Here is a 21,098-nt window from a genome sequence, read left to right on the forward strand (position 1 = left end):
TCAATAAGCGGTATGAAAAAAAAAACAGTCATGTATACCCCTTCCAAATACCTAAATACACATCCTAATAATACATTCATATTTCAGACCATAGAGCATAACTTTACAAATACCAGCAAGAACCCAGAACAGATGCACTGGTAAACATGACTAGCATATTCTGGCAAAAAGAGAGACAAGAAAAACTACACCATAATACACCTCTTAATATCTTAATTTTTAATTATAATTTTATTAATACATTTTTATATAAAAGTGACATTTCTTTTCACTGGCGCTACAGCCCACGTTTGGGCCTAGGCCTACCTCCATGAAACTCTCCGTTTCACTTCGGTTTACTAGATCTTAGACATAGGGTAGGACTTCTTGGGCAGGTGATCAGCTCGTCGCAAGGCCTCTACCTGTACACAAACACAGAAAAAAGCACACAAACATCCATGCCCTGAGTGGGATTTGAACCCACGATCCCAGCTTCCAAGTGAGCAAAGACAGTTCATGCCTTAGACCACTCGGCTACCGTGACCAAAAGTGACATTACATAAACATAAAAACCTGAATAAGCACTGCCACTTTGTAAACAATGGCTAGCAGACAGAAACATGGATAAATGCAAGAATTTATGTACCTGAAGCTGGCCATTAATACATAATGTATAACCAATTTATACAAACAATTGTGTTGACGCAACAATAAAATTCTCACAATATGATGCTACACTACAATATTTTTACTCATCTTCCTATACACAATACAACAAAAGTTCAAAACACTCCTCACATCAAGCACTAGTGCAAAGACAGACGCAGGTTATAACAAGCTTGAAATAACAAACTTAAATTTTCCTACCATTATTACACATATTACCAGATTCTGTCCTTTCACATAAACCATGTCTTAAAATGTAAGGATGTTCATCATTCTCCTTCTCCTTCAATGGAGTAGACATGACTAGTCAGACCTCAAGATAAAAGGTAAAGCTGGCCCTGTGCTTAACTGAACACAATTCCATGTATATATATATATATGGGGGAGTAGAGGTATAGCTTCAGTATTCTTAACGTTGGTGTTAGATGGAGATGGATGTTTGGCTTCATACCCTGGCTAATTTACCTCCAGCACTCACTGAATGGGAGGCTGGGTAGGATCTGCAGCTGGTCTGGACATATGGAGAAGAGCAAAACCTTTTACCCCTACTGGAAATCAAACCCTAATTCCTCAGCTGCCCAGCCTGCAGCCTAGGCAATATACCAACTATGCTATCTTGGACCATCAACTACGATATGTTAACTATGTATATTAATATATTCAATATCTGAAAAAAGTAAAACCCAAATCATGTTCCACAGCACTCAGATTCTGTGGATAACATGGAGTGAAAGATATTACTATACTGTACTTTTAATTTCACACTGAAGTAATCATTAATTTCATTAATTTCTTGGAGAATCTCATTCAAGGATACTGTGAAGCATTATCACTTTGCCATAATATGCCCATATAAAATCAGATTTTCACAATAAAATGCCACAAAACAAATTACTGAAATTTAATGATGCTGTGCCTGTACAAGAATCGAACTCCAGTATTACTAACAACATGCAGGGACTCTGCATTAGGAAAGCAGAAATGTACCTTTCAATGGTATTTCATAGAAAAGGTTTCCAGTGTTTATAATCCTTGACATTCTCTTTTCACAGTATACAGTAACAATACCTTTTCATGTCTGTTCTACATTAGTGGCCTCTTAGATTTAGTCTGCAGTTTCACTTGCATTTTCAGGCCAAAAGGATTTCATTGACAAAGAGGTTTGGGAAACGCTGCACAAAGTCATTAAAAACTTGTACAGTAAAAAAAATTGCAGCCTAATTATTTCATTCATGAATCTGCAAAGCTTAGCTCATAATGTGTACTAGTGAGAATTATGGTTTTCAATTGTATGCATATCCCTAGTGGCTGCAAAAATTGATTTGTTTTTTATGGAGAAGAAAATAAATATGGAGATTTGTCAGTCACACTGACATAAATTACACATACACAAAAGTGGATGTTACTGATGTAACAAGTGAATGCACAAGAATCTGACATACCATACTAAGACCTTTCTTGTACTTCCCATGAATGAAACAATGTACTAGAAGAAGAGAGAATCAAAATTCACAGAAACTGCACTTCCTCACTCCAGTATGTTGTTATTTCTTCATATATCTAAAAATACCTCTTACTGTTATGCTTGAAGTTACCACATGATTAGACAGGCATGAATGCAATGTTCAGAATCAGTGTAATTTCTTTTGCAATTATATTCAGCACTGTGAACTCCCTTTACAAGGTATTACTGATTAATAAGGTACACCTCAAATTTACTTGAAATGTAAAATAAAATATGTACTTAGGGCTGAAATAGCAAACATTACTGTTTCATATGCAAACATTCCTTGCCTAACTATAAAAATCAGTACATGGAAGAACTGATGTCAATGATGTTCCAAATAACTAACAATTCATGTTTTGTTATAAAAAAAGAGTTCATAATATAACAAACTTCAATTGAACCAAAGTGGACTGATGTAGTGACTGGAAAACATAAGATAACTGCCAATGGTAGACAGGAAAACATTTATAGAATACCTGTCATAAATAACCGCTACAAATTACCTTTCAATAGTGAAGTCCACAGAACCCAGGTCTTTAATTCAACCAAGAATCAACAAGTGAGAAAACACTATAAAAAGCAAACATGACCAAAAAAGGATAGGATTTTAATCATCAGGGATAGCCATGGAAGGGAATGTGCAGCCAAGGTAATGTACAACTTGGGCAGTGATTTTGAAGTTTATCCTAACTAATAAAAGATCTAATACTGAGAATGAACTTATGCTGAACATTGAAGGGATACTAACTAAAAATCCTCAAATTTTGGCAGATACCTTTAATAATTACCTCTCTAAAGATGTGGATGAATCTGTTTTAAATATAATTAAGCAAGACCACAACCAAATTAATCAAGATTCGTATTTGGAACACCTAGTACATGAACCTCACCAACCTTTCCTACCAATAAATTTATAAGATAAACAGAAGTTTGAAATGGAAAGATTCTTGTGGCTATGATGAAGCATCGTCTAGGATAGTAAAATTGAGTATGCCATTTATCTAATCTCCTTTGATTTATATATGCAATAGGATGTTATCTACAGGCACATTTTCTACACATTTAAAATTTTCTCAAGTTTTTCCGATATTTAAAAAAGGTAATAAAGTTGAGATATCTGCCTCTAGACCGATATCCCTTTTAACAAATTCAAACAAACTATGCAGAAATTCATTAGTGAGAATCCTAAAGGTCAAGGATAACTCATATGACTGTAGGTCAACAAGTTCTGGCATTAGTTCTAATTTTGTTCAGCACAAGCCCTATTACGTAGACTTAGAAATGGAAAGACATTGCCCATACTACATAACAGACATAGACACACAGTGGATATGGGAGGAAGAGCTATGAAAGCAAGCATGAAAGAGAATGAGAGAAAGAGTAAGAAAGGTGGGAAAGAAGGGAAACTGAAAACTGGTCAATGTCTGTGTATCTAACTTTTGCTATATTTGTCTCACAAACTTCAAATAAGAACTACCTATCACGGATAAGGGCCGCGCCATAGCTCAAGCGGTTAGTCCTTGGCTTCCCACCATGGCGGCCAGGGTTCGATCCTGGGTCTGGTCAAGCGGAATTTGTGGTGGACAAAATGGCACTGGGGCAGGTTTTCTGAGTACTTCGGTTTCCCCTGCCAATCTTCATTCCACCAATTGCTCCACAATCACCCTCACCTATCATCTGAGGCTGGTGCAATATGCCAGAAGTGGCCGCAGTACAAAGGACTTAGTCCCACCCCACTAGCAATAAAAAAAATCTATCGTGGATACTGTAGCATCTTAAGTACAGCATGAAAACAACACCAACAGTTATGTTTAAAAGTCACTTCTGAGAATACGAGTACTACATAAAAACTGCTTCTAATTCCAAACTGTTAGTAATGTGTAATCTTCCATTTCTTCAGATTTTGTTCTCTGGTTTCTGACATTACAGTCTCATATATGGTTACCGACATTTCAGACGAACATGATGCTTTTGACTTTAGGGTTGAAGTGTGGAGGATGAAGAATCAATTGTGTTACATCAGACAGTGTTCATTCAAACCCATGGGCTGGGGACAGAAGGTGAAGCCCAGTATGGGCTACTATTGGCTAAACCACCCAAATCCTCACCCAACAAACTTTGACCCTCAAGACCCTGAAGGCAATGGTATCCCTCCACAAAATAACATGGAGTCACAAACTGGAGCACAATCTGAACATCCATCCATTCAAGATGGCAAAAAGTGAGTGCATTGTTGCAATGTGCAGTAACATTTTAATTGCTAATAAGAGAGGTAAGTGTATGAAAGTAGTTAGAAATGGACTTTTACATGATAGTTGTGATTAAGTCGTACAATATTAACAAATGTAGCCATGTGTGTATGGATAAGATACCAAATAACAAACGGTTTAGTGTTGTTATTCCAATAATAGTAGTTGTTACTATAATAAATTAACTGTATTATTGTTTTTGTTAATATTTCAGAGCAGACCTGCAGATCAACTCTCTCCCAAATGGTTATATCAGTTAAGTTAAAACTGATCAATTATATATAATTAAAATATGACATATTGTATGTACACAACAATTCTTCAAAAGACAATTATATATAAACAAAGATTCCAACAACTTAAGCATATAAACAAAACAATGAGCAAACATCATCATGGAACATACATGAAAACACCCACCCTTTACCAGAAACACAAATAAATATTACTATATTTAGAATCTGAGCTGCCTTATTTGAAACACACATCAGATGCAGGTACTCTTATTTCAAAGCAGACTTATTTTAAAATATGCAGTACCTCCGACGTCTTATCACACTGCAAAGTGTGTTCTCTGAAAACCTTGGCCTGTAACATGAGAACAAATTAAACAACATTACAATAAAATAACCACTAGGCATAAATGTATTTCTATTACTTACTATAATTCAGTTGGCAGAAAATACTTCCATTTAAGTATTTCTATCTGAACTTACAAATGAATATAAGATTTAATACTTTCATGGAGGTAAAAACTGATATTGTGATGCTCTGACTTATGGCATCATGTAATCTGGTATACAAGTACCAATGTCTTGTAAGAAAATACTGCCTCTCTTTCCAGGGAAGTGCCTTCATATCCTGAACATAGAGGTAGTATGGTCTTACCCAACAATGGTAGCTACCTACAAATATTAATATTATACTGCAGCATCCCTTCGTTGTAACAGAATAAATAATGATTTTTTTCCCCTTGGCACTAGAGCCCCAGTGGGCCTAGGCCTACCTCCATGAACTTCTCCGTTCACTTCGGTTTTTCTAGATCTTACACATTCGGTAGGACTCTTTGGGCGGGTGATCAGCTCGTCGCAAGGACTCTACCTGTACACAAACACAGAAAAACGCAAACAAACATCCATGCCCTGAGTGGGATTCGAACCCACGATCCCGGCTTCCGAGCGAGCGAAGACAGTGCATGCCTTAGACCGCTCGGCTACCGTGACCAGCAGTGTATAAGAATAATATACAAGAATTCAGTTCGTACCTCACAGGAAACCGATCCGAACCCACGATCCCGGCTTCTGAGCGAGCGAAGACAGTTCATGCCTTAGACTGCGCGGCTACTGTGACCGGCAAATAATGATTATACTTCGGACTATTCTTCACAACACTTAGTTTGTTTCAGATAAAGCGGTTTTCATGCAGACATCACTTATGTTCATATGTTAACTCATTTTAAGACATCTGTCAGTCAAAAGACTAATCATCATCAGGCATATACCAGTATTTTCACTAGGACATACCTGATAATGGTTATCATCTTGCAATATGCCCAGCCTAAAAGAAACAAACTTTCCAAATAGCCATCATAATACACAGTGTAAAAGAACAGATTGCTATCCATAAGCAAGTCTCTGAATCATATCTGATTACTTTGGAGGAGGATTAAATTTATGTATATAACAGAAACACAAAGATCAAATGCTAAAACGTGTTTTCATATACCTAAATGTCTACCTCCTGCATTCAGTGAAATTAGTCTTTTTGCATTACAACGTGTGTTATATCAAATTAACATAAAACATAAAAACTCCGTGATTTAAGTCCGCAAGCAAACTATACCGACTGAGCGACCGCCACTTGTCAGCGAAGTTTAGTGCCAACTTTTGCGGATAGAGGGTGTCACGTGGTTAGCGCAACAAATCCCCACAGCCGTTAATTTCGGTTTTCTAGACTGGAGCTGCTATTTCCTTTAAATGGCTCCTCAATTATCATCACGAGGCTCAGTGGACCCGGTTCCAGACCCACTACTTCTCCGAAAAAATCTGGTAGTGCTGGGAATCGAACCCGGACCTCTGGATCTGTAGCCAGGAATGCTGACCACTAGACCACAGAGGTGGTCAACATAAACAGACGCTAACTATTTTATACTTACCAATGCTCCGTAGGATTGTATGGATATGCTCCTCATTACTGCAGTGAAAAACAAAGCATGTATATGTCTGAGCAACGTTACAAGCTGCGTCTCTATAACAAACAGAAATTACAACCAATTGTTATTGCGTTGGCATATGATATTGTTCGAAACCAGGATGATTCACTGCATGGATTTACACACCATGCATGACAGGTTACAAGGAACACAAACTAAAACAGCACAAGAAAATACTTCAATCTATCTCTGATATATTTCACAGCAGAGTCTGAAAACAAAATCTGTTTCTCAGACCTGCACAGAAGAACAGCTTTCAACAGCCCTCCTATACATAGTAAAGATTTCATACAGCTTAATTTACACTTATTATGTGTATATTTATAAGTGGACCGTCTCTGTGGTCTAGTGGTCAGAGTTCCTGCCTACATATCCAGACGTCCTGGTTTGATTCCCAGCGCTACCAGATTTTCTGAGAAGTAGTGTGTCTGGAACGGGGTCCACTCAGCCTCGTAAGTGTAATTGAGGAGCTATTTCAGTGAAATAGCGGCTCCAGTCTACAAAACCGAAATTATCGGCCATGGGGATTCCCTGCGCTGACCACACGACACCCTCTATCCACTAAAGTTGGCACTAGCTCCACCGACAAGCGGAGGTTGCTCGGTCGGTATAGCTTACTTGCAGATTAAAACCATGGAGCCCAGTCTTTCTTGAGCAGCTGAAAATCACTCAGCTGGTAAAGAAATTCCCTGCTCTTTACAGATATTTACAGAGGAGGATTATATATTGTAATTTTTCAAGGGACTCCTAGACTGACGAAAGCTAGAAAATACTCTACTAAATTGATGAGGTAATCATTTCAACACATGGTATGTTGCTTGCAGAATCATGTTCGCAAGAATTTCCAAATATTCTCTTTGAAGAGAGTGATCATGCAGTGAAACTCACCCTGCAATATAAGAGAAATGGTTTGGAATGCTGGCACTCATACCACAAGATGAGATCTCCATGTAAGAATGCTTCAGCAGTACCTGCATGAATACAATGCACAATGTGTGAGAAACTCATTGAATCTCAAGACACATTATTAATTCTGCCTACTACTAATTGTCCAGCCCCTACTTAATTAATTTAAGATTATAAGAGATTTGAGGTCTTCTCAGTGGTGAAGATTCAGATTGCAGTCTTCCTGGTTATGATACCTTGTTGTCTGGTAGGCAAGTATCAGCATATCACAGGAAACTGCTTCATCCATCTTCAGAGTAGAAGAAGATGAAGACAACATGTTTCTCCAAAATGCTAGTAAACACCTACAGAGGTACACACTCTCATAACCCATAAGACCACACTATATACACAACTGATGACCTTAAGGACTGCCTCTTTGTCATGGTGGCTGTGACAAAGCCTGTCTGCAGCCATTCTGTATAGATGAATGAAAGAAAACAACAACAAGCTAACTTTCCTCAATTTTGCTATGTGCAATGTTTATGCTTCAGCTTCTGATCAACGTACAACTCAATTTAAATCTTATCATGTATTTGCATTTTGGAATAAAATTTTGAATGCCCTAATTATGGTAATGGACATACATACAACACTTCAAACTACACATTTTCATGGTGTAAACTGCTGTTCAGACAAGCAGTTATGGCAGTTCATTTTTTTAATGTATATATATATATATATAAATTAAGAGAATTTATCAATAACTGAATTTATCAGTTTTTTCCTGTGTATGATTCTCAAAAATACAGGTTTCTACTAGCTTTCAGCTGTCAAACATAACCTTGAAATGCTTAGCTGTCAAATACATCCCTGAAGTTCTTTGATTAACTAACTAACCAACACTTTGTGTTAGCAATCTTTAATCTCAAATGCAGACTCTGGACAGAAGGGTTATATAGGGCCCAGCAGGGAAACCTGATGTTTCTACTATTATGCTGATTAATGAACCATCAGATTTCCTTGCCAGACGCTGTACTTTGATTCATACAACCTTTCTTACAACATTCTAAATATTCTTTATGATCCAGAAGAAATGTAAAATGAAATACAATATTACTATAACTACCATTATCAAATTTGAATACTAATATAGTCTCTGTATTACACTCAATATTTTGAGGACTGGCCACATAGTGGCCCTGTTACGCACTACAGCAGATACGTGGAGGCACGAGATGGTGCTGTGTCTGCTCTTCTCTCCTCCCAGCAAGAACCAGTTGCATGCACGAGTTGTATTCAGAAAGAAAGTTACTGATGTGAAGGGCAATTGTTTGCGAGCGGTGGAAATCGAGAATGTCACAGTTTGAGCAATGAGCAAATGTCAACTTCTGCCGAAAATTTAGGCAATCTGCCAGTGAAACATTTCACATGATCAAGCAAGTTATGATGAAGAAGCCTTAGGCTGTAGCGCTGTGTTTAAGTGGTGCAAACGTTTCTCGCGGGGGAGAAACAGTTTGGAAGATGATGAGCATACTGGGTGGCCATGAAAGATCAGAACTGATTTCAAGACCCAAGAAGTTGCAACATTGGTGCACGCCAACCATTCCCGAACAGTGGATGAAATCGCAGCAGCAGGGATTAACCATGGTACTTGCCACAGATTTTGTCTGANGTTCCCGAACAGTGGATGAAATCGCAGCAGCAGCAGCAGCAGCAGCAGCAGGGATTAACCATGGTACTTGCCACAGATTTTGTCTGATGACCTGAACATGTCTCATGTTACCCAGCACAGTGTTCCACGCACCCTGACGCAAGACCAACATGACAATTACATGAGCATTTGCGGTGGCCTATCGATAGCGCTGACAAAGATAGGATGTTTCTCAACCGGATCATAACAGGAGACAAAAGGCAACTATTTTGAGGGAGGATGTGAATATGTGTAAGTGTATGTCAGTATCTTGTAATATGGTGCGACAAAACCACAGTCCACGAAATTATTGACTGTAGTAGAAGAGATGATCAATACAAATTAAAATGTCTACATGAACAAATGCTCTAAAAATGTAATAGTGATTAAAAATTCATGAGAAGTTAGCTCTTTTGAAGTAAATAATAAAAACATATTTAAACAACCATTAGAATATGACAAATTATTTATTAACTGAAGAAGGCCGAGATAAGCCGTGGTTAGGCAAAATCGTACAGCGTTTAGATAATCCACACTGTCTGAAGTAGTATTTCTCGTGTCTGGATCACATACCTTCCCTGTAGCATTTTCTGTGACTTTAATTCCAATTTCCTGAATCTCAAATAGTGCTGGACAATGTGATCCATGAGACTTAAACATGACTATTCTCATTGCATTATCTATCTGCTTCACATCACCATGCTTCCCCGTATTAAAGCTGCCTAAATACTTCACATGAAAGCCAGGTCTGAAAATAAGAGTTAAATGCATTTCCATTACTTTTTATTATTGTACTTAGAAGACAAGTCAACAGGAAATGAAAGAACGCTTCATATAGATCAACCAAATGAAAGTAATGATGAGAGTTGCCCACATGTATAAGAAGATTTGCAAGCACTATTAATTTTTGTTATTAAACTTAATAAACTTCAAAAAACGATATTGGTGCTTCCATCTATTTCACTTCACAATGGAGTACACCCTCTTCAGCTTTATTTAACAATACCACAGGACTTACAGAAAACATGTACTGGTCACAGAGTGTAATATTTAGTGAGTTATATTCAAAATTGTACAAAATCTTTATGTACAGCATTCATTACAGTTGTATGATTTCAACCAAACTGCACTGTAAACAAATTGCAGTAAAACTCCACAATATCAAATATAATGTTGTTACATGTGGACAGACAGGCAAGTATTGTGAAGCTAATAGGCAAATTTCTAGAACATTTCAGTGTGAACATGCCATAAATGTGTTTTAGACTGATAACTATAATGAACTCATGAACCTCTGATAATCTCATGGAGTCCTAAATTACACAAAACTTGATTTCAGAATGACTTATATAGTAAATTACAAATAAGGCATCCTTAAAAACAATTTTTTATTTGAGGTAAATTCACAGCCTTGGCTGCAGAATTTCATCTGAGCATACTTTAAGGTTTGGATGGATTATAAGTTACCTTCCATGAAAATTCCTAAAGAGAACACTACAATTTTATTAACACAAAGTTGTGGTTTAGTGTAAAAAAAATCTCAGTAAAGACCACCACAATATTTACAAATTTTTTACCAAAGCAGAATTTTTCATGTGCACTGGAAGACAGTAACAACTGGACATCTCTATAGATTTTAAGTTTAAATTTGACCAAAACCGCACTGCATCGGCAAAGTTCAAAAATCCATAACAACACCATAAATATTCAGCGTGCCAAACGGTAGACATTCATATCTGTTTTTAACTACTTACTAATGCATGGCTATCACCAAAAAGTTGATCTACATTTAAATATTTAAGGAAAACTAACCTGGATGCTACAGGCAGCTTCTTCGTTAGCTCAGTTTCCTCTCTTTGTCTTTGCTTATTTCTGTCACTATACCGTGAATGTAGTTCATCTGGGTCTAGTTGTGCTTGCTTTAAAAGACTTCTTATAGGTGGGAATAAGTCTCCTGTTTCAGGTAAATGAGCCTGAAAGATGTCCAATATAAGCAAAATAAGAAAGAGCTAAATGTTAACTTCGTCCACAGCAACAATATTTAGTCTTCCTATCTCATTCCACACACTCAGTTTTCATAAAACTAAGCAACTCTGTCAATCTCTCCTGGCTGCAAATAGTGATAACATTCAGCGACACTGTGGTCATGTTTGGGAAGCTCACTGCTTATATACATGACATGAAGACAAGCCATAACGCTAAATAAATTCAACATTGACATCACAAAGGCCAGCCAGGAGAGAAGTATGAACCCTCTGAACCCTGACCAGCAGATGGTTACATCATGCTCCTAGAAACACTGCAGTGCTGCCAATTTGATGTCTAGAAGTAACAGAGGCTTTCTCACACAGAACCCATCCACTTCTTACTGAGAATTATGTTATTTCTACAGCTTAAATTTCTCTCAAAGTTTAAAATTGTAAAACCTGTATTAAATTTATGGATTTATAAATATAACCAATATTCATAAATCTTCTGGATGATTTTTGCTGCATACAAATACAGTAGAACTTGGTTATAACGTCATCAAAGGGACCTAAAAATAGTGTCGTTATAAACGAATGTCGTTGTAACCGAAATGGGCACTTCCACAGTAGCCTTATGTTAGTCACGTAAAAATCTACCAAAAACCGAGCTAAAATGTTGCATTTTTTAGTGAAATACGTAGTTAACTACAGACTAACGTAACATTAACGTGGAATTGCCCAAATGTGTAATATCAAAGACATATTACAGCGCTTTTCACTGACAATACACACCGCACTAATACTGTATATTAAAGGTAGGCCTACTCACCAAATTACAGTAGATTACATCAATTGTTGTGCCTTACTGTACCTAGATACGAGTACAGCAATCAGTTATCTTCATCTGTTTCCTGTTACTTGCCCAATACACACTTTCTAAATTACGTTCAATGTCCATATCAGAGAAATTCAGGAATGAAAATGACGTTACATACGAGGTTGATGCATTTGTGCATGTCGTACTAAGCAAGGTATAAAAACAGTTGCTTTATGAGGAATTAGTTCGTACCATTGAATATTTGATGCAATAGACAAGGTGTCGCAGAAACCGATGTTGCTATAACCAAGTTTTACTGTAACTATAAATTATTAAAATTTTAACAAAAGGAAGTGCAGAAGGAAAGACCTCAATAATTTAACTCCATCTATGAGGCTGCAACCTGGACATTTAAATTTCCTTTACTGCTACTGTGAACGGTATTGTACCTGTTTGACAGTTCAGTAGGTAGGGGAAGAGTATTAGTAATTTCACTATATAGAAAATCTCTCTGCAGCAGCTGACAGCTAAAATAGTAATGAAATTCCCCGACTTAGAAAAGCTGAAAGTTCATCCCCATTTTAAAAAAGCAAGATAAAGGTAAAGTTGTCCCTGTGCTTAACTAATTACACATACTTTAATTATATTAACAACAATTGGCTGGCCAGAAGCTTTCCTCATGATGGATGAGAGTTTTCCTCGTTTGGTGGTCGTAATATGATTGCCATTGAGTTCGTCCAAGACGTCTCCAATTTCAATCTTGTCCTGCAAAACCAGCAAAACTTCTACTATAGCATTAAAATCAAAACAGTGTCAAAATTAATTCCAGAAGACCTGCAGAATTATGCCCACTTTTACTGTTACAGAATATGGAAATGGATAAATAAAATTATAGAAAATGTGAAGCATCAATAAATACTGCCATGAATCTGGAACAACTTTTAAAACTTTTACCAAAAAATAAACAATCACACTACAATAAAAATATATCATGAACTCAGAGCCATTTTTCTGCAATAAAAGCTGTACAGTAAAGATACAGCCATGTTGGTATCACCCTACCACTAAATCATACCTGAGTATTAGCACCTTGCTTTCTAGAAGAATGCCAATTCATAAACTTACTGCTAAATTATGTGTCAGAGTTTGGTACTGCAGCATTGCTTACCATAATCCTCTTATCTGAACAGAAAATCATACAGTACACATTGTCAGCAGTTAAGCACAAAAACTGTTCATTGCTCAATGATTCAGTTCGCTGAGTTTTTCATGCTAATTATGTATCATTAAACTGATAACCAATTTTGAGAAGAAGAAATTTTTAAAATCACTAGAAGTAGAAGGCCCATGAATTTTGTTGTCATGACATTATATTTGTACTGGCATTTCAGTGATCTAATTTAAAATACACTGAAAAGATCTATCTGAATATCATGAACACTTACATCTTCAGCTGCAACACCATCACTCTCGACTCCCACAATAACAGCTCTCCCACTGACAAAACTGCAAACAAGATGAAAATAATAACATGCCTATAAGGAAAAGCAAATAAAGGCAAAATAATAAAAAAATATCTCAGATTTGATTATTAACTTCACTTTTTACGGACACAGTAACAGGAGAATTGAGAATATTATATATGGGGCTTCATAATTTCTACTCTTCAGTCCACATGAGGGAGAGAGACCACTTTGGAAATCTGGACATACAAAGGAGGATAATATGTACAGATATAAGACATAACAGGTCATATGGGTATGGAGTGAATTAAATTATCTCAAGATATGGTTCACTGATGACATTCGTTAACATGGTAACAAATAATGTTATGTCTTCTGGGTTATTACATGTAGTCTGACAGGTGGACACCAACATTTTGGAAGAATCCTGAAAATGGAGGTAGCATGCTCCTCCAAAATGCTGGCACCACTACCTACCAGACTACACAGTGTGACATCTCAAACACCATAACAACAGTGTTCATTGCTATGAAATCTTAAATTCTAAATCTCTGGATTCCACAAAAAATGGAAATGTTTTGAGCACACGAGTAGCTACAAACTTAGAAATATCTTAAAGTTAGTTAGCTACAGGCATATCTGTTGATCACGTGACATACAGTAAAGTAACAAGAAAGTTTTGGTATAGTCCAAATCCAGTATTAAATGTTATTCTTTTAAATGACAAATGGATAATTCTTTCTAATGTTTCACATGGTAGTGTAGTTGGTTGAGGCACTATGCTACAAGCCGGAAGGTCATGGGATTGAATTCTGATGAGGCGGATTTTTTCAATTTACCTAATCCTTCCAGCCACACTATGGCCCGGGGGTCTACTCAGCCTCTAGAAATTAGTGCCAGAAATATTCTTGGGGGTAAAGGGCAGCCAGCACATAGGACTGACAACCTTGCCGCCATCTATGAGTCGATTGTGTAGAAAATGTGGGAACCTCAACATCTTACAATCTTATGGACCTTCACAGCCTGTTACAGGAATACCTTTTTTTTTTTAATTTTACTCTTGAATCAGGAACAATGTCTCTCTCAACAAGTTTGAACACATTTGATAAATCAAATAAAATTAAAATATAACACAACAGCACAAACACAATGACAGGGTTTTAAACTGAATAATGTAAGACTTAAAAAGTCTCCTAACTGAACATACACACCAAACCCAATTTAAAGTTTTTTCTGGAAAGCAGTGGATTTGAATATGAAACTGAGGAAAATCTTAAATACAAGTCTGACATTGAAATTACTGCCTTGAGATCAGTGAAACTGAGCACTAAACATGGGGAAACCTCAACTCAAAGAACATTAAATGATGGTTTCATTGTATGCAGTTCATGATCACACAAACTGAGAAGTCAACTGGAGAAAATCCTATGACCTCGTCAGGAATCAAACCCATGACCTTCTGGTTTGTAGCATAGTTCCTCAACCAACTAAATTATTCATTAATCATCCTACCATTTAATACTTTATAGTTAGAGATACAAACCTGTTACAGATTTTAAAACAAACCCACCCCCTAAAAAAAAAAATAAAAGTAATAAAACTAAAACAAATACATCAAATTTCTTATACACAGTAAGTGAATAAATATTTTGTTTAAAGAGAATTATGAACTTCTTAAAACTGTTGATTAATCACAACACTTTAGTATGCAGAAGCAAACATACCAGGCACAGATCCCAAGAACCTTACAAGGGACAAACTCAAGCTTTATATACAGTGGCAACAACCAGGTACTATCAAGGAAGGAAGCGTTGTATAGATGAAGTTTGAACTGCAGGTGACTGCACTGTAGAAGCACAGACAAGAAGATCTCCCCTAATATTTCATCTCCTAGGACTGACAGAGATTCATCATAGAAGTTCCTTGCATGTCTCTTCCTTACCTGATTGAAATATAAAGTATCATGAAATGAGTGAAACAAAGCAGAACATTATATTTTAGCATCCTGTTGCACTGATTCACCTTCATGATGTGTATTTGTACCAACCATCTTACAGTGTACACAATTTCACCTTGACTGTGTTGAATACAACGCACGCAGTCACAAGGGAAGGACACAATATACACAATAATATAGGAAGAGTACTCTGATAGGAGATGATTGACGTAACTCACGAATTTGAAGTGCAACATATAGATGATAAATCTTGAAAAGTTTTAATATATAAATTTTATTATTATACATGACATATTTACATTTTAATCATTTTATAAAGGAGACATGATGGCATACAGTGCAATGGTTTGACGTAAACAAAACCACACCTGAAGATGGCACATTAGTGCCAAAACATGTAGTGAAGAGAAAGGTGAAATTGTGTGCACTGTAAGACGGTTGGTACAAATGCACATCATGAACAACGCAGAACATTTAAAATTAAACTGACAAGTCTCAGAAATTACATCTGAATATAATAAACTGGCTTTCTTATGTTTTGTACACACAGAAGAAGCTGTCAAAAGCCTACAGTTAAAATAAGTTTTAGATGTTTCTGAACAAGGTAATGTAGTAAATACATAATTTATTGATCAAAGGCATATAATAACAACACTATATAGATCAAGGTAGATGAGAGATTATCGCCAAAGATATCAATTAAGCAAAGGACAGGACAAGAGAACTATTTAAGTACATTTATTTTTAATGTGGTAGTGAATGACAATAGGAAAATAAAAAGGGAAAATAAGGATAAACATTTGGAGGAAGAGAAAGAAATGGCTTGTTATGCAAATGATGCAGTATTACATAATTACAGATGTTGGATGATAATCTGCAGAGACTACTATTTCAGTCTCCACTTAGTTGTCAGAGATTTCAAATGACAATTTCTAAAATTATAGCCAGAAGCCAGGACAGTGCTGTCGGTATAGCGACTTGCTACTGCTCGGACAACCGAGGAGTCAAGAGTTTGAGTCCTGTTAGGGTCAAGAATTTTCTCTTCTCCACATCATCCAAACCGGCTCTGGGACCCACCCAACCTCCTATCCAATGGGTACTGGGGGCTCTTTCCTTGGGAGGTAAAGTGGCCAGAGCATGAAGCTGAAATAACAACTAAGCCCTACAAACAGAATACAAGCAAGCAAATAAGGAACCCTGATATTTGAATGCTTGAATGATACCATATGGAAACATGAATATGCAGAGAAGCAAAAGTAAGAATATATAAAGTGTTATTCAGCCCACTCTAACATAAACAACTTAAATACAAATAAGATACCACAAAATCAAAAGAAACACTGGAAACACCTGAATGAGTATACTATGGTAAATGGCAGGGAACTCAAGGACTGACCATGTGAGAAGCAGAGAGATTAGGCATTACTAAGGTATCCAAGAAAAGAAGAATGGGTAAATACTGTGACATGTCTAACCGTTGCTGGGCAACAGGAGGTGGAATGAGTTACCATGAAGACAGACCCTTGATAAACGGACAGTTGCCAAGTTATGCAACAGTGGAAACAAGGTTACACAACAGTAAGGAATGCGGGGTTTCTCAGTGCCGAGCCGAAGCGCACTGGTTACTATGCAGCAATAAACAACTCCGGGCAGCATTCCCCACCAATGCCTGTAAACATGGCGTCACGCAACAGGGGAGCCCCTGTAATGACTGTTGCTAGGCAATCAGTAAACACTACATTATGCAACAGCAGTACCTATCACGTAACGGTTTTCTGTGTTGTCCATGCTGAGCCTAAATAAGGAGCAGCGAACAATATTCAGTAGTGAGTATTGGGCCAGTTACTAGAGAGAGAGTAACCAGTTAGTTAAAATGTAGCAGCTGCTGAAGACAGTTGAATTGTAGTAGTTACTGACTTCAGTTGTAGCGAGCGAATCGCGATAGTGTGAAGAGATTTGTTAGTAGGGTTTGTAAAGCGTGTAAACCCACAACATTATCATAATTAATTGTAGTTATGATTTGTAGATTGATAAATAAACTAATTAACAATCTGAATGGCGTCTTCAGTGGCAAAACACGTTACAATACAAAGAGAACAGAATGGAATAAATATGTATCATGAATGGCACTCAAACACATTACGCAAACGAGAGACAACTCTCCTAATGGCAGGAATCCTAGAAGAAAGCACAAAACATGATAAAATATGCATCCTGAAAAAACAGGCCTATGGATTAACATAAAAAAGAGGCTGAAAGAAATATTGCAGAAATAACTGTATCAAACATGGTGCTATTGTTTCGCTCATATCACCATGTCATGCAGACCCCATTTAGGTACCATTGATAACAAAAAGTAATGGCAAGGGGGTAAGGTCTCCAGTGCATGAAAATCAAACCAATCAATCAATCAGTGTCTACAGTAATGATGCCTAAGGCTGAATTAGGGGACAGACAAAGACAGCTTGCTACTTAGGTTCCAAAGAAGGAAAAGTCCCACCAGAACTCTAAAAATCATGGTTCCCATGCATAAAATGATTTCCTTCTGTTTGTACCATAGACAAATTCTGCAACTTTCAAATGAACACAGAAATATGTAGCAAATGATAATTTTATTTTTTGTGATGAAGTAACTCAACGATAGATGAGCTCCATGACTGCAAATGCACAGTGTTTCTGAAAAGTAATGAGATGATTTTTATATGTTTTTATTAGGATTTTTGTCTTACTTTTCACACACTGTGAATATAAGAGCAGTATCAACATACCAGAATTTCTACAGGAACATGGAGACACCTGTTGACAAGACAGGTTCGTATGAGGAGACGCAGCCTTCCTGTAGGGGTCACCACTTTCTGTGATGCTTTCACTGCATTCACTGATGAAATATAATTAAATGTAGCACTAGAACACAATAAATTGTTTTACATAATTTAAATTGATGATACAGTGCAAAGCTTACACATTAAAGCCTTCTGTCTCCCAGTTCTCTGTTTCTGGCCTGGTCATGAGGTGACCCTACCTGTTGTCTTTATTGTGCAAAAAATGCAATGTATTTCACTGCCCTTTCATTGTTCAACAATTCAGTAACGCTTAAAGCAATCATTATGTAGTGCCATGTCAGTAACAATATAAAATTGGTCAACATGAATATATATTCATAGGACTATCACAATAAATAAGCAATTTAATTATTTCAGTATAGTTTTCAAGAAGAACCTGGATGATGAATGGGCACTTTTGCTAGTCTGCAATATAGTAAAAGTTGACTGTCCACACTGCAAATTCTAGTGCAGGAAGCTATACAATCAGTACCACATAAAAAGTATCAATAACATAACATTTATAAATGTGTTCATGTGTATGTGTTTGTGTGTGGGCATGCATGCATGCGCAAGAACATAAGAATTACAGCAGTAAAAAAAGTTCATTTGTTCATTCATTCATTCAGTCAATCATGAATTTAAGATATAAAGAACTTCTGGTTCATGATACAAACAAAACAAACATGATTTATAAATAAAGCAGTCTTCTGGGATGTGGCACCGTGTAGATGTGGTGTTAACCAATGTTTCAGAGGAATGTCGGTTAACACCACATCTACATGGTGCCACATCCCAGAAGACTGCTTTCTTCATAGTCACTGCCATGAAAAACTCAAATCTTACATGATTTATAAATGTTACATCTAAAAGCAGACTATCTTAAATATTGGTAGTGTAATTTCCTTCATATTAAATGTAATGGTTGAACTCCATCATTCTTGACACCTTAGTAGTTCCAATGATTCATTCACTTCACTGGCAAAAAGTGGTCAAAACAACCATCTACAATACAAACAATACTAGAGGCATTGTTCACATCTGTTAATACTCATTTCACTAAATCAGAAGGCACACATAATGATCAGATAGTTAAGAAATCTTACAGGTATCTGAAAACAGACCTCAGTGAAGGCAGGAAATAATTCAAACTCCTTGTATCAGTGAAAAACCTATGCTGACTGTCTGTCCTTAACACTTACCATTTTAATCACTTTTATGTTAAATGAAATGACAGAATACAGAAGAGACAAACAATATTACACACTGAAACTTACCCACTGTGTTGGCAGGCCAACTGTTCTAGCCAATACCAGCTTTCAAATACGTTTGTAAATCCCAAGGCAGTATTCCGTAACAGTCCTTTCTGGAACACTCTTTCCAAACTTTGGCAAAAATGTTGCAATTCTGCATTGTCATCAGTGATTTCACTACTACCTGACATCTGCACCAACTTGAGAACACAACCTTCAAAAGAAGTAACAAATATGAAACACCAATGTGTTTAACAAATGTTATATTTTAGCGTCCTGTTGCACTGATTTAAGTCCATGATTTATTTTATCCGTCTTCTAGTGCATACATTTATTTATCCCCTCTTTTCACTCTCACTACATGTTTCGGCATCAATGTGCCATCTTCAGGTGCTGATCCAATCCACGACAAACTAATTCATTGCATGCCTTGTCTTTACATACTAAAATAACTAAAATATATATTTATCATATATACTGACAAATGTCAAGTGTTAAAATACTAAAATTGTACAGCATATTTCTTTTCTACGTCGTGTTTCATTACGCGAGTCACGTCTCGCGTAATGAAACACGTTAAACACTCGTGTTTAACAAACATAACAGGAAAGGACTAATAACTCACAATAGAGAAGAATACTATTTGTAATGTATTTTCTCTATTTTGTATGGAAAGTGAAATGTCTGTCATCATCAAATTTCTATGGGTGTCAGCCCCATTAGTAACTCCTGAACTAAACAGCCAATTATCGTGAATCTTGGGTTGGACATCATGCCACTGGAAGCCAGTTCATGTTTGTCTACATTAATAATGGAAGAATTGTATGCTTGCAAGCACAAGTATGTATATCTCAACTCAAGCTTTCTACAGCAAGATCTTGGAAAACATTTATGGTATAAGATAATTCTTTGACCAATCATTCCCAAATTTTACATACACTCAATGATTGTCTTTTAAATGTTCTTATGTGTTCAAGGATTTGGACCCACTAGCTTCCAAAACCTGGTACTTTCCTTATTTCAGGGCAGTGTTTCCTGAAAGTACCTCCTTACGTTCATTTCCTCCATAACCTCATCCATAATTCAGATCAACATCTGTTACATTCTGAATTATCGCCTAGGTTTCAAATTTTTACAGTTTAAAGTTGCAGAAACGGAACTACAGTTTCTGATGATTTTGTCTTTTATAACTGGGTACTAAAATTCAGATTTACGACATACTGTACTAAGAAAAAAACACTAATTATATCGGTTACCTTTCAGTTCCCTCAACAACGGATTTGATACTGACATGTTTCATAATACCTAACTGTAAAATAACCAATTACTTCTTATTGCTTATGAATGCACACATTAACACATTGACCACTATTCATCACCACGCAAAAACTACTGTACTCCAACACCATCAAACGCAATGTTTTTTCACGGTTAGAACAGGTACTACTGACGACGGCTACCCACCCTTCCTATTACTACGAAACCTACGACATAATGCTCCGCAATGCAACAATAAACACCGTACTACTGTTCTCTTGCCAACTTTGCAAATAGTCAAAAATCAATGCTGTTTAGGAGCACGTAATTTCCCTACAACGGTTAATTTAGTCTCAGTGCCGTCGTTTACG

General features: G+C 36.6%; 1 protein-coding gene across 1 annotated transcript; it reads right to left on the reverse strand.

The window, feature by feature from the left end:
• Positions 1–3,834: 3,834 nt before the first annotated feature.
• Positions 3,835–20,996, reverse strand: LOC111875268. The gene is made up of 11 exons (XM_023871370.2): positions 20,727–20,996; positions 19,495–19,684; positions 18,164–18,299; positions 15,163–15,380; positions 13,421–13,481; positions 12,612–12,740; positions 11,004–11,164; positions 9,765–9,939; positions 7,502–7,584; positions 6,557–6,648; positions 3,835–4,989 (listed from the first exon to the last, which is right to left on the reverse strand). The coding sequence occupies exons 1-11, from the start codon at positions 20,761–20,763 to the stop codon at positions 4,955–4,957; spliced, it is 1,317 nt and encodes a 438-aa protein (XP_023727138.1). The 5' UTR covers positions 20,764–20,996; the 3' UTR covers positions 3,835–4,954.
• Positions 20,997–21,098: the final 102 nt, after the last annotated feature.

The sequence above is a fragment of the Cryptotermes secundus genome, unplaced genomic scaffold, assembly GCF_002891405.2.
Source record: "Cryptotermes secundus unplaced genomic scaffold, Csec_1.0 scaffold442, whole genome shotgun sequence".
In the NCBI taxonomy this organism is placed as follows: Eukaryota; Metazoa; Arthropoda; class Insecta; order Blattodea; family Kalotermitidae; genus Cryptotermes; species Cryptotermes secundus.

What these genes read in the sequence shown, in the direction of transcription:
- LOC111875268 (XM_023871370.2), bottom strand. Translation starts at nt 20,763, where the DNA reads ATGTCAGTATCAAATCCGTTGTTGAGGGAACTGAAAG. An exon ending in TTGTTGTTAATATAATTAAA is followed by an intron (nt 11,165 to 12,611) that starts GTATGTGTAATT and finishes GACATCTTTCAG; the next exon opens with GCTCATTTACCTGAAACAGG. An exon ending in TACAATCCTACGGAGCATTG is followed by an intron (nt 4,990 to 6,556) that starts GTAAGTATAAAA and finishes CTCATGTTACAG; the next exon opens with GCCAAGGTTTTCAGAGAACA.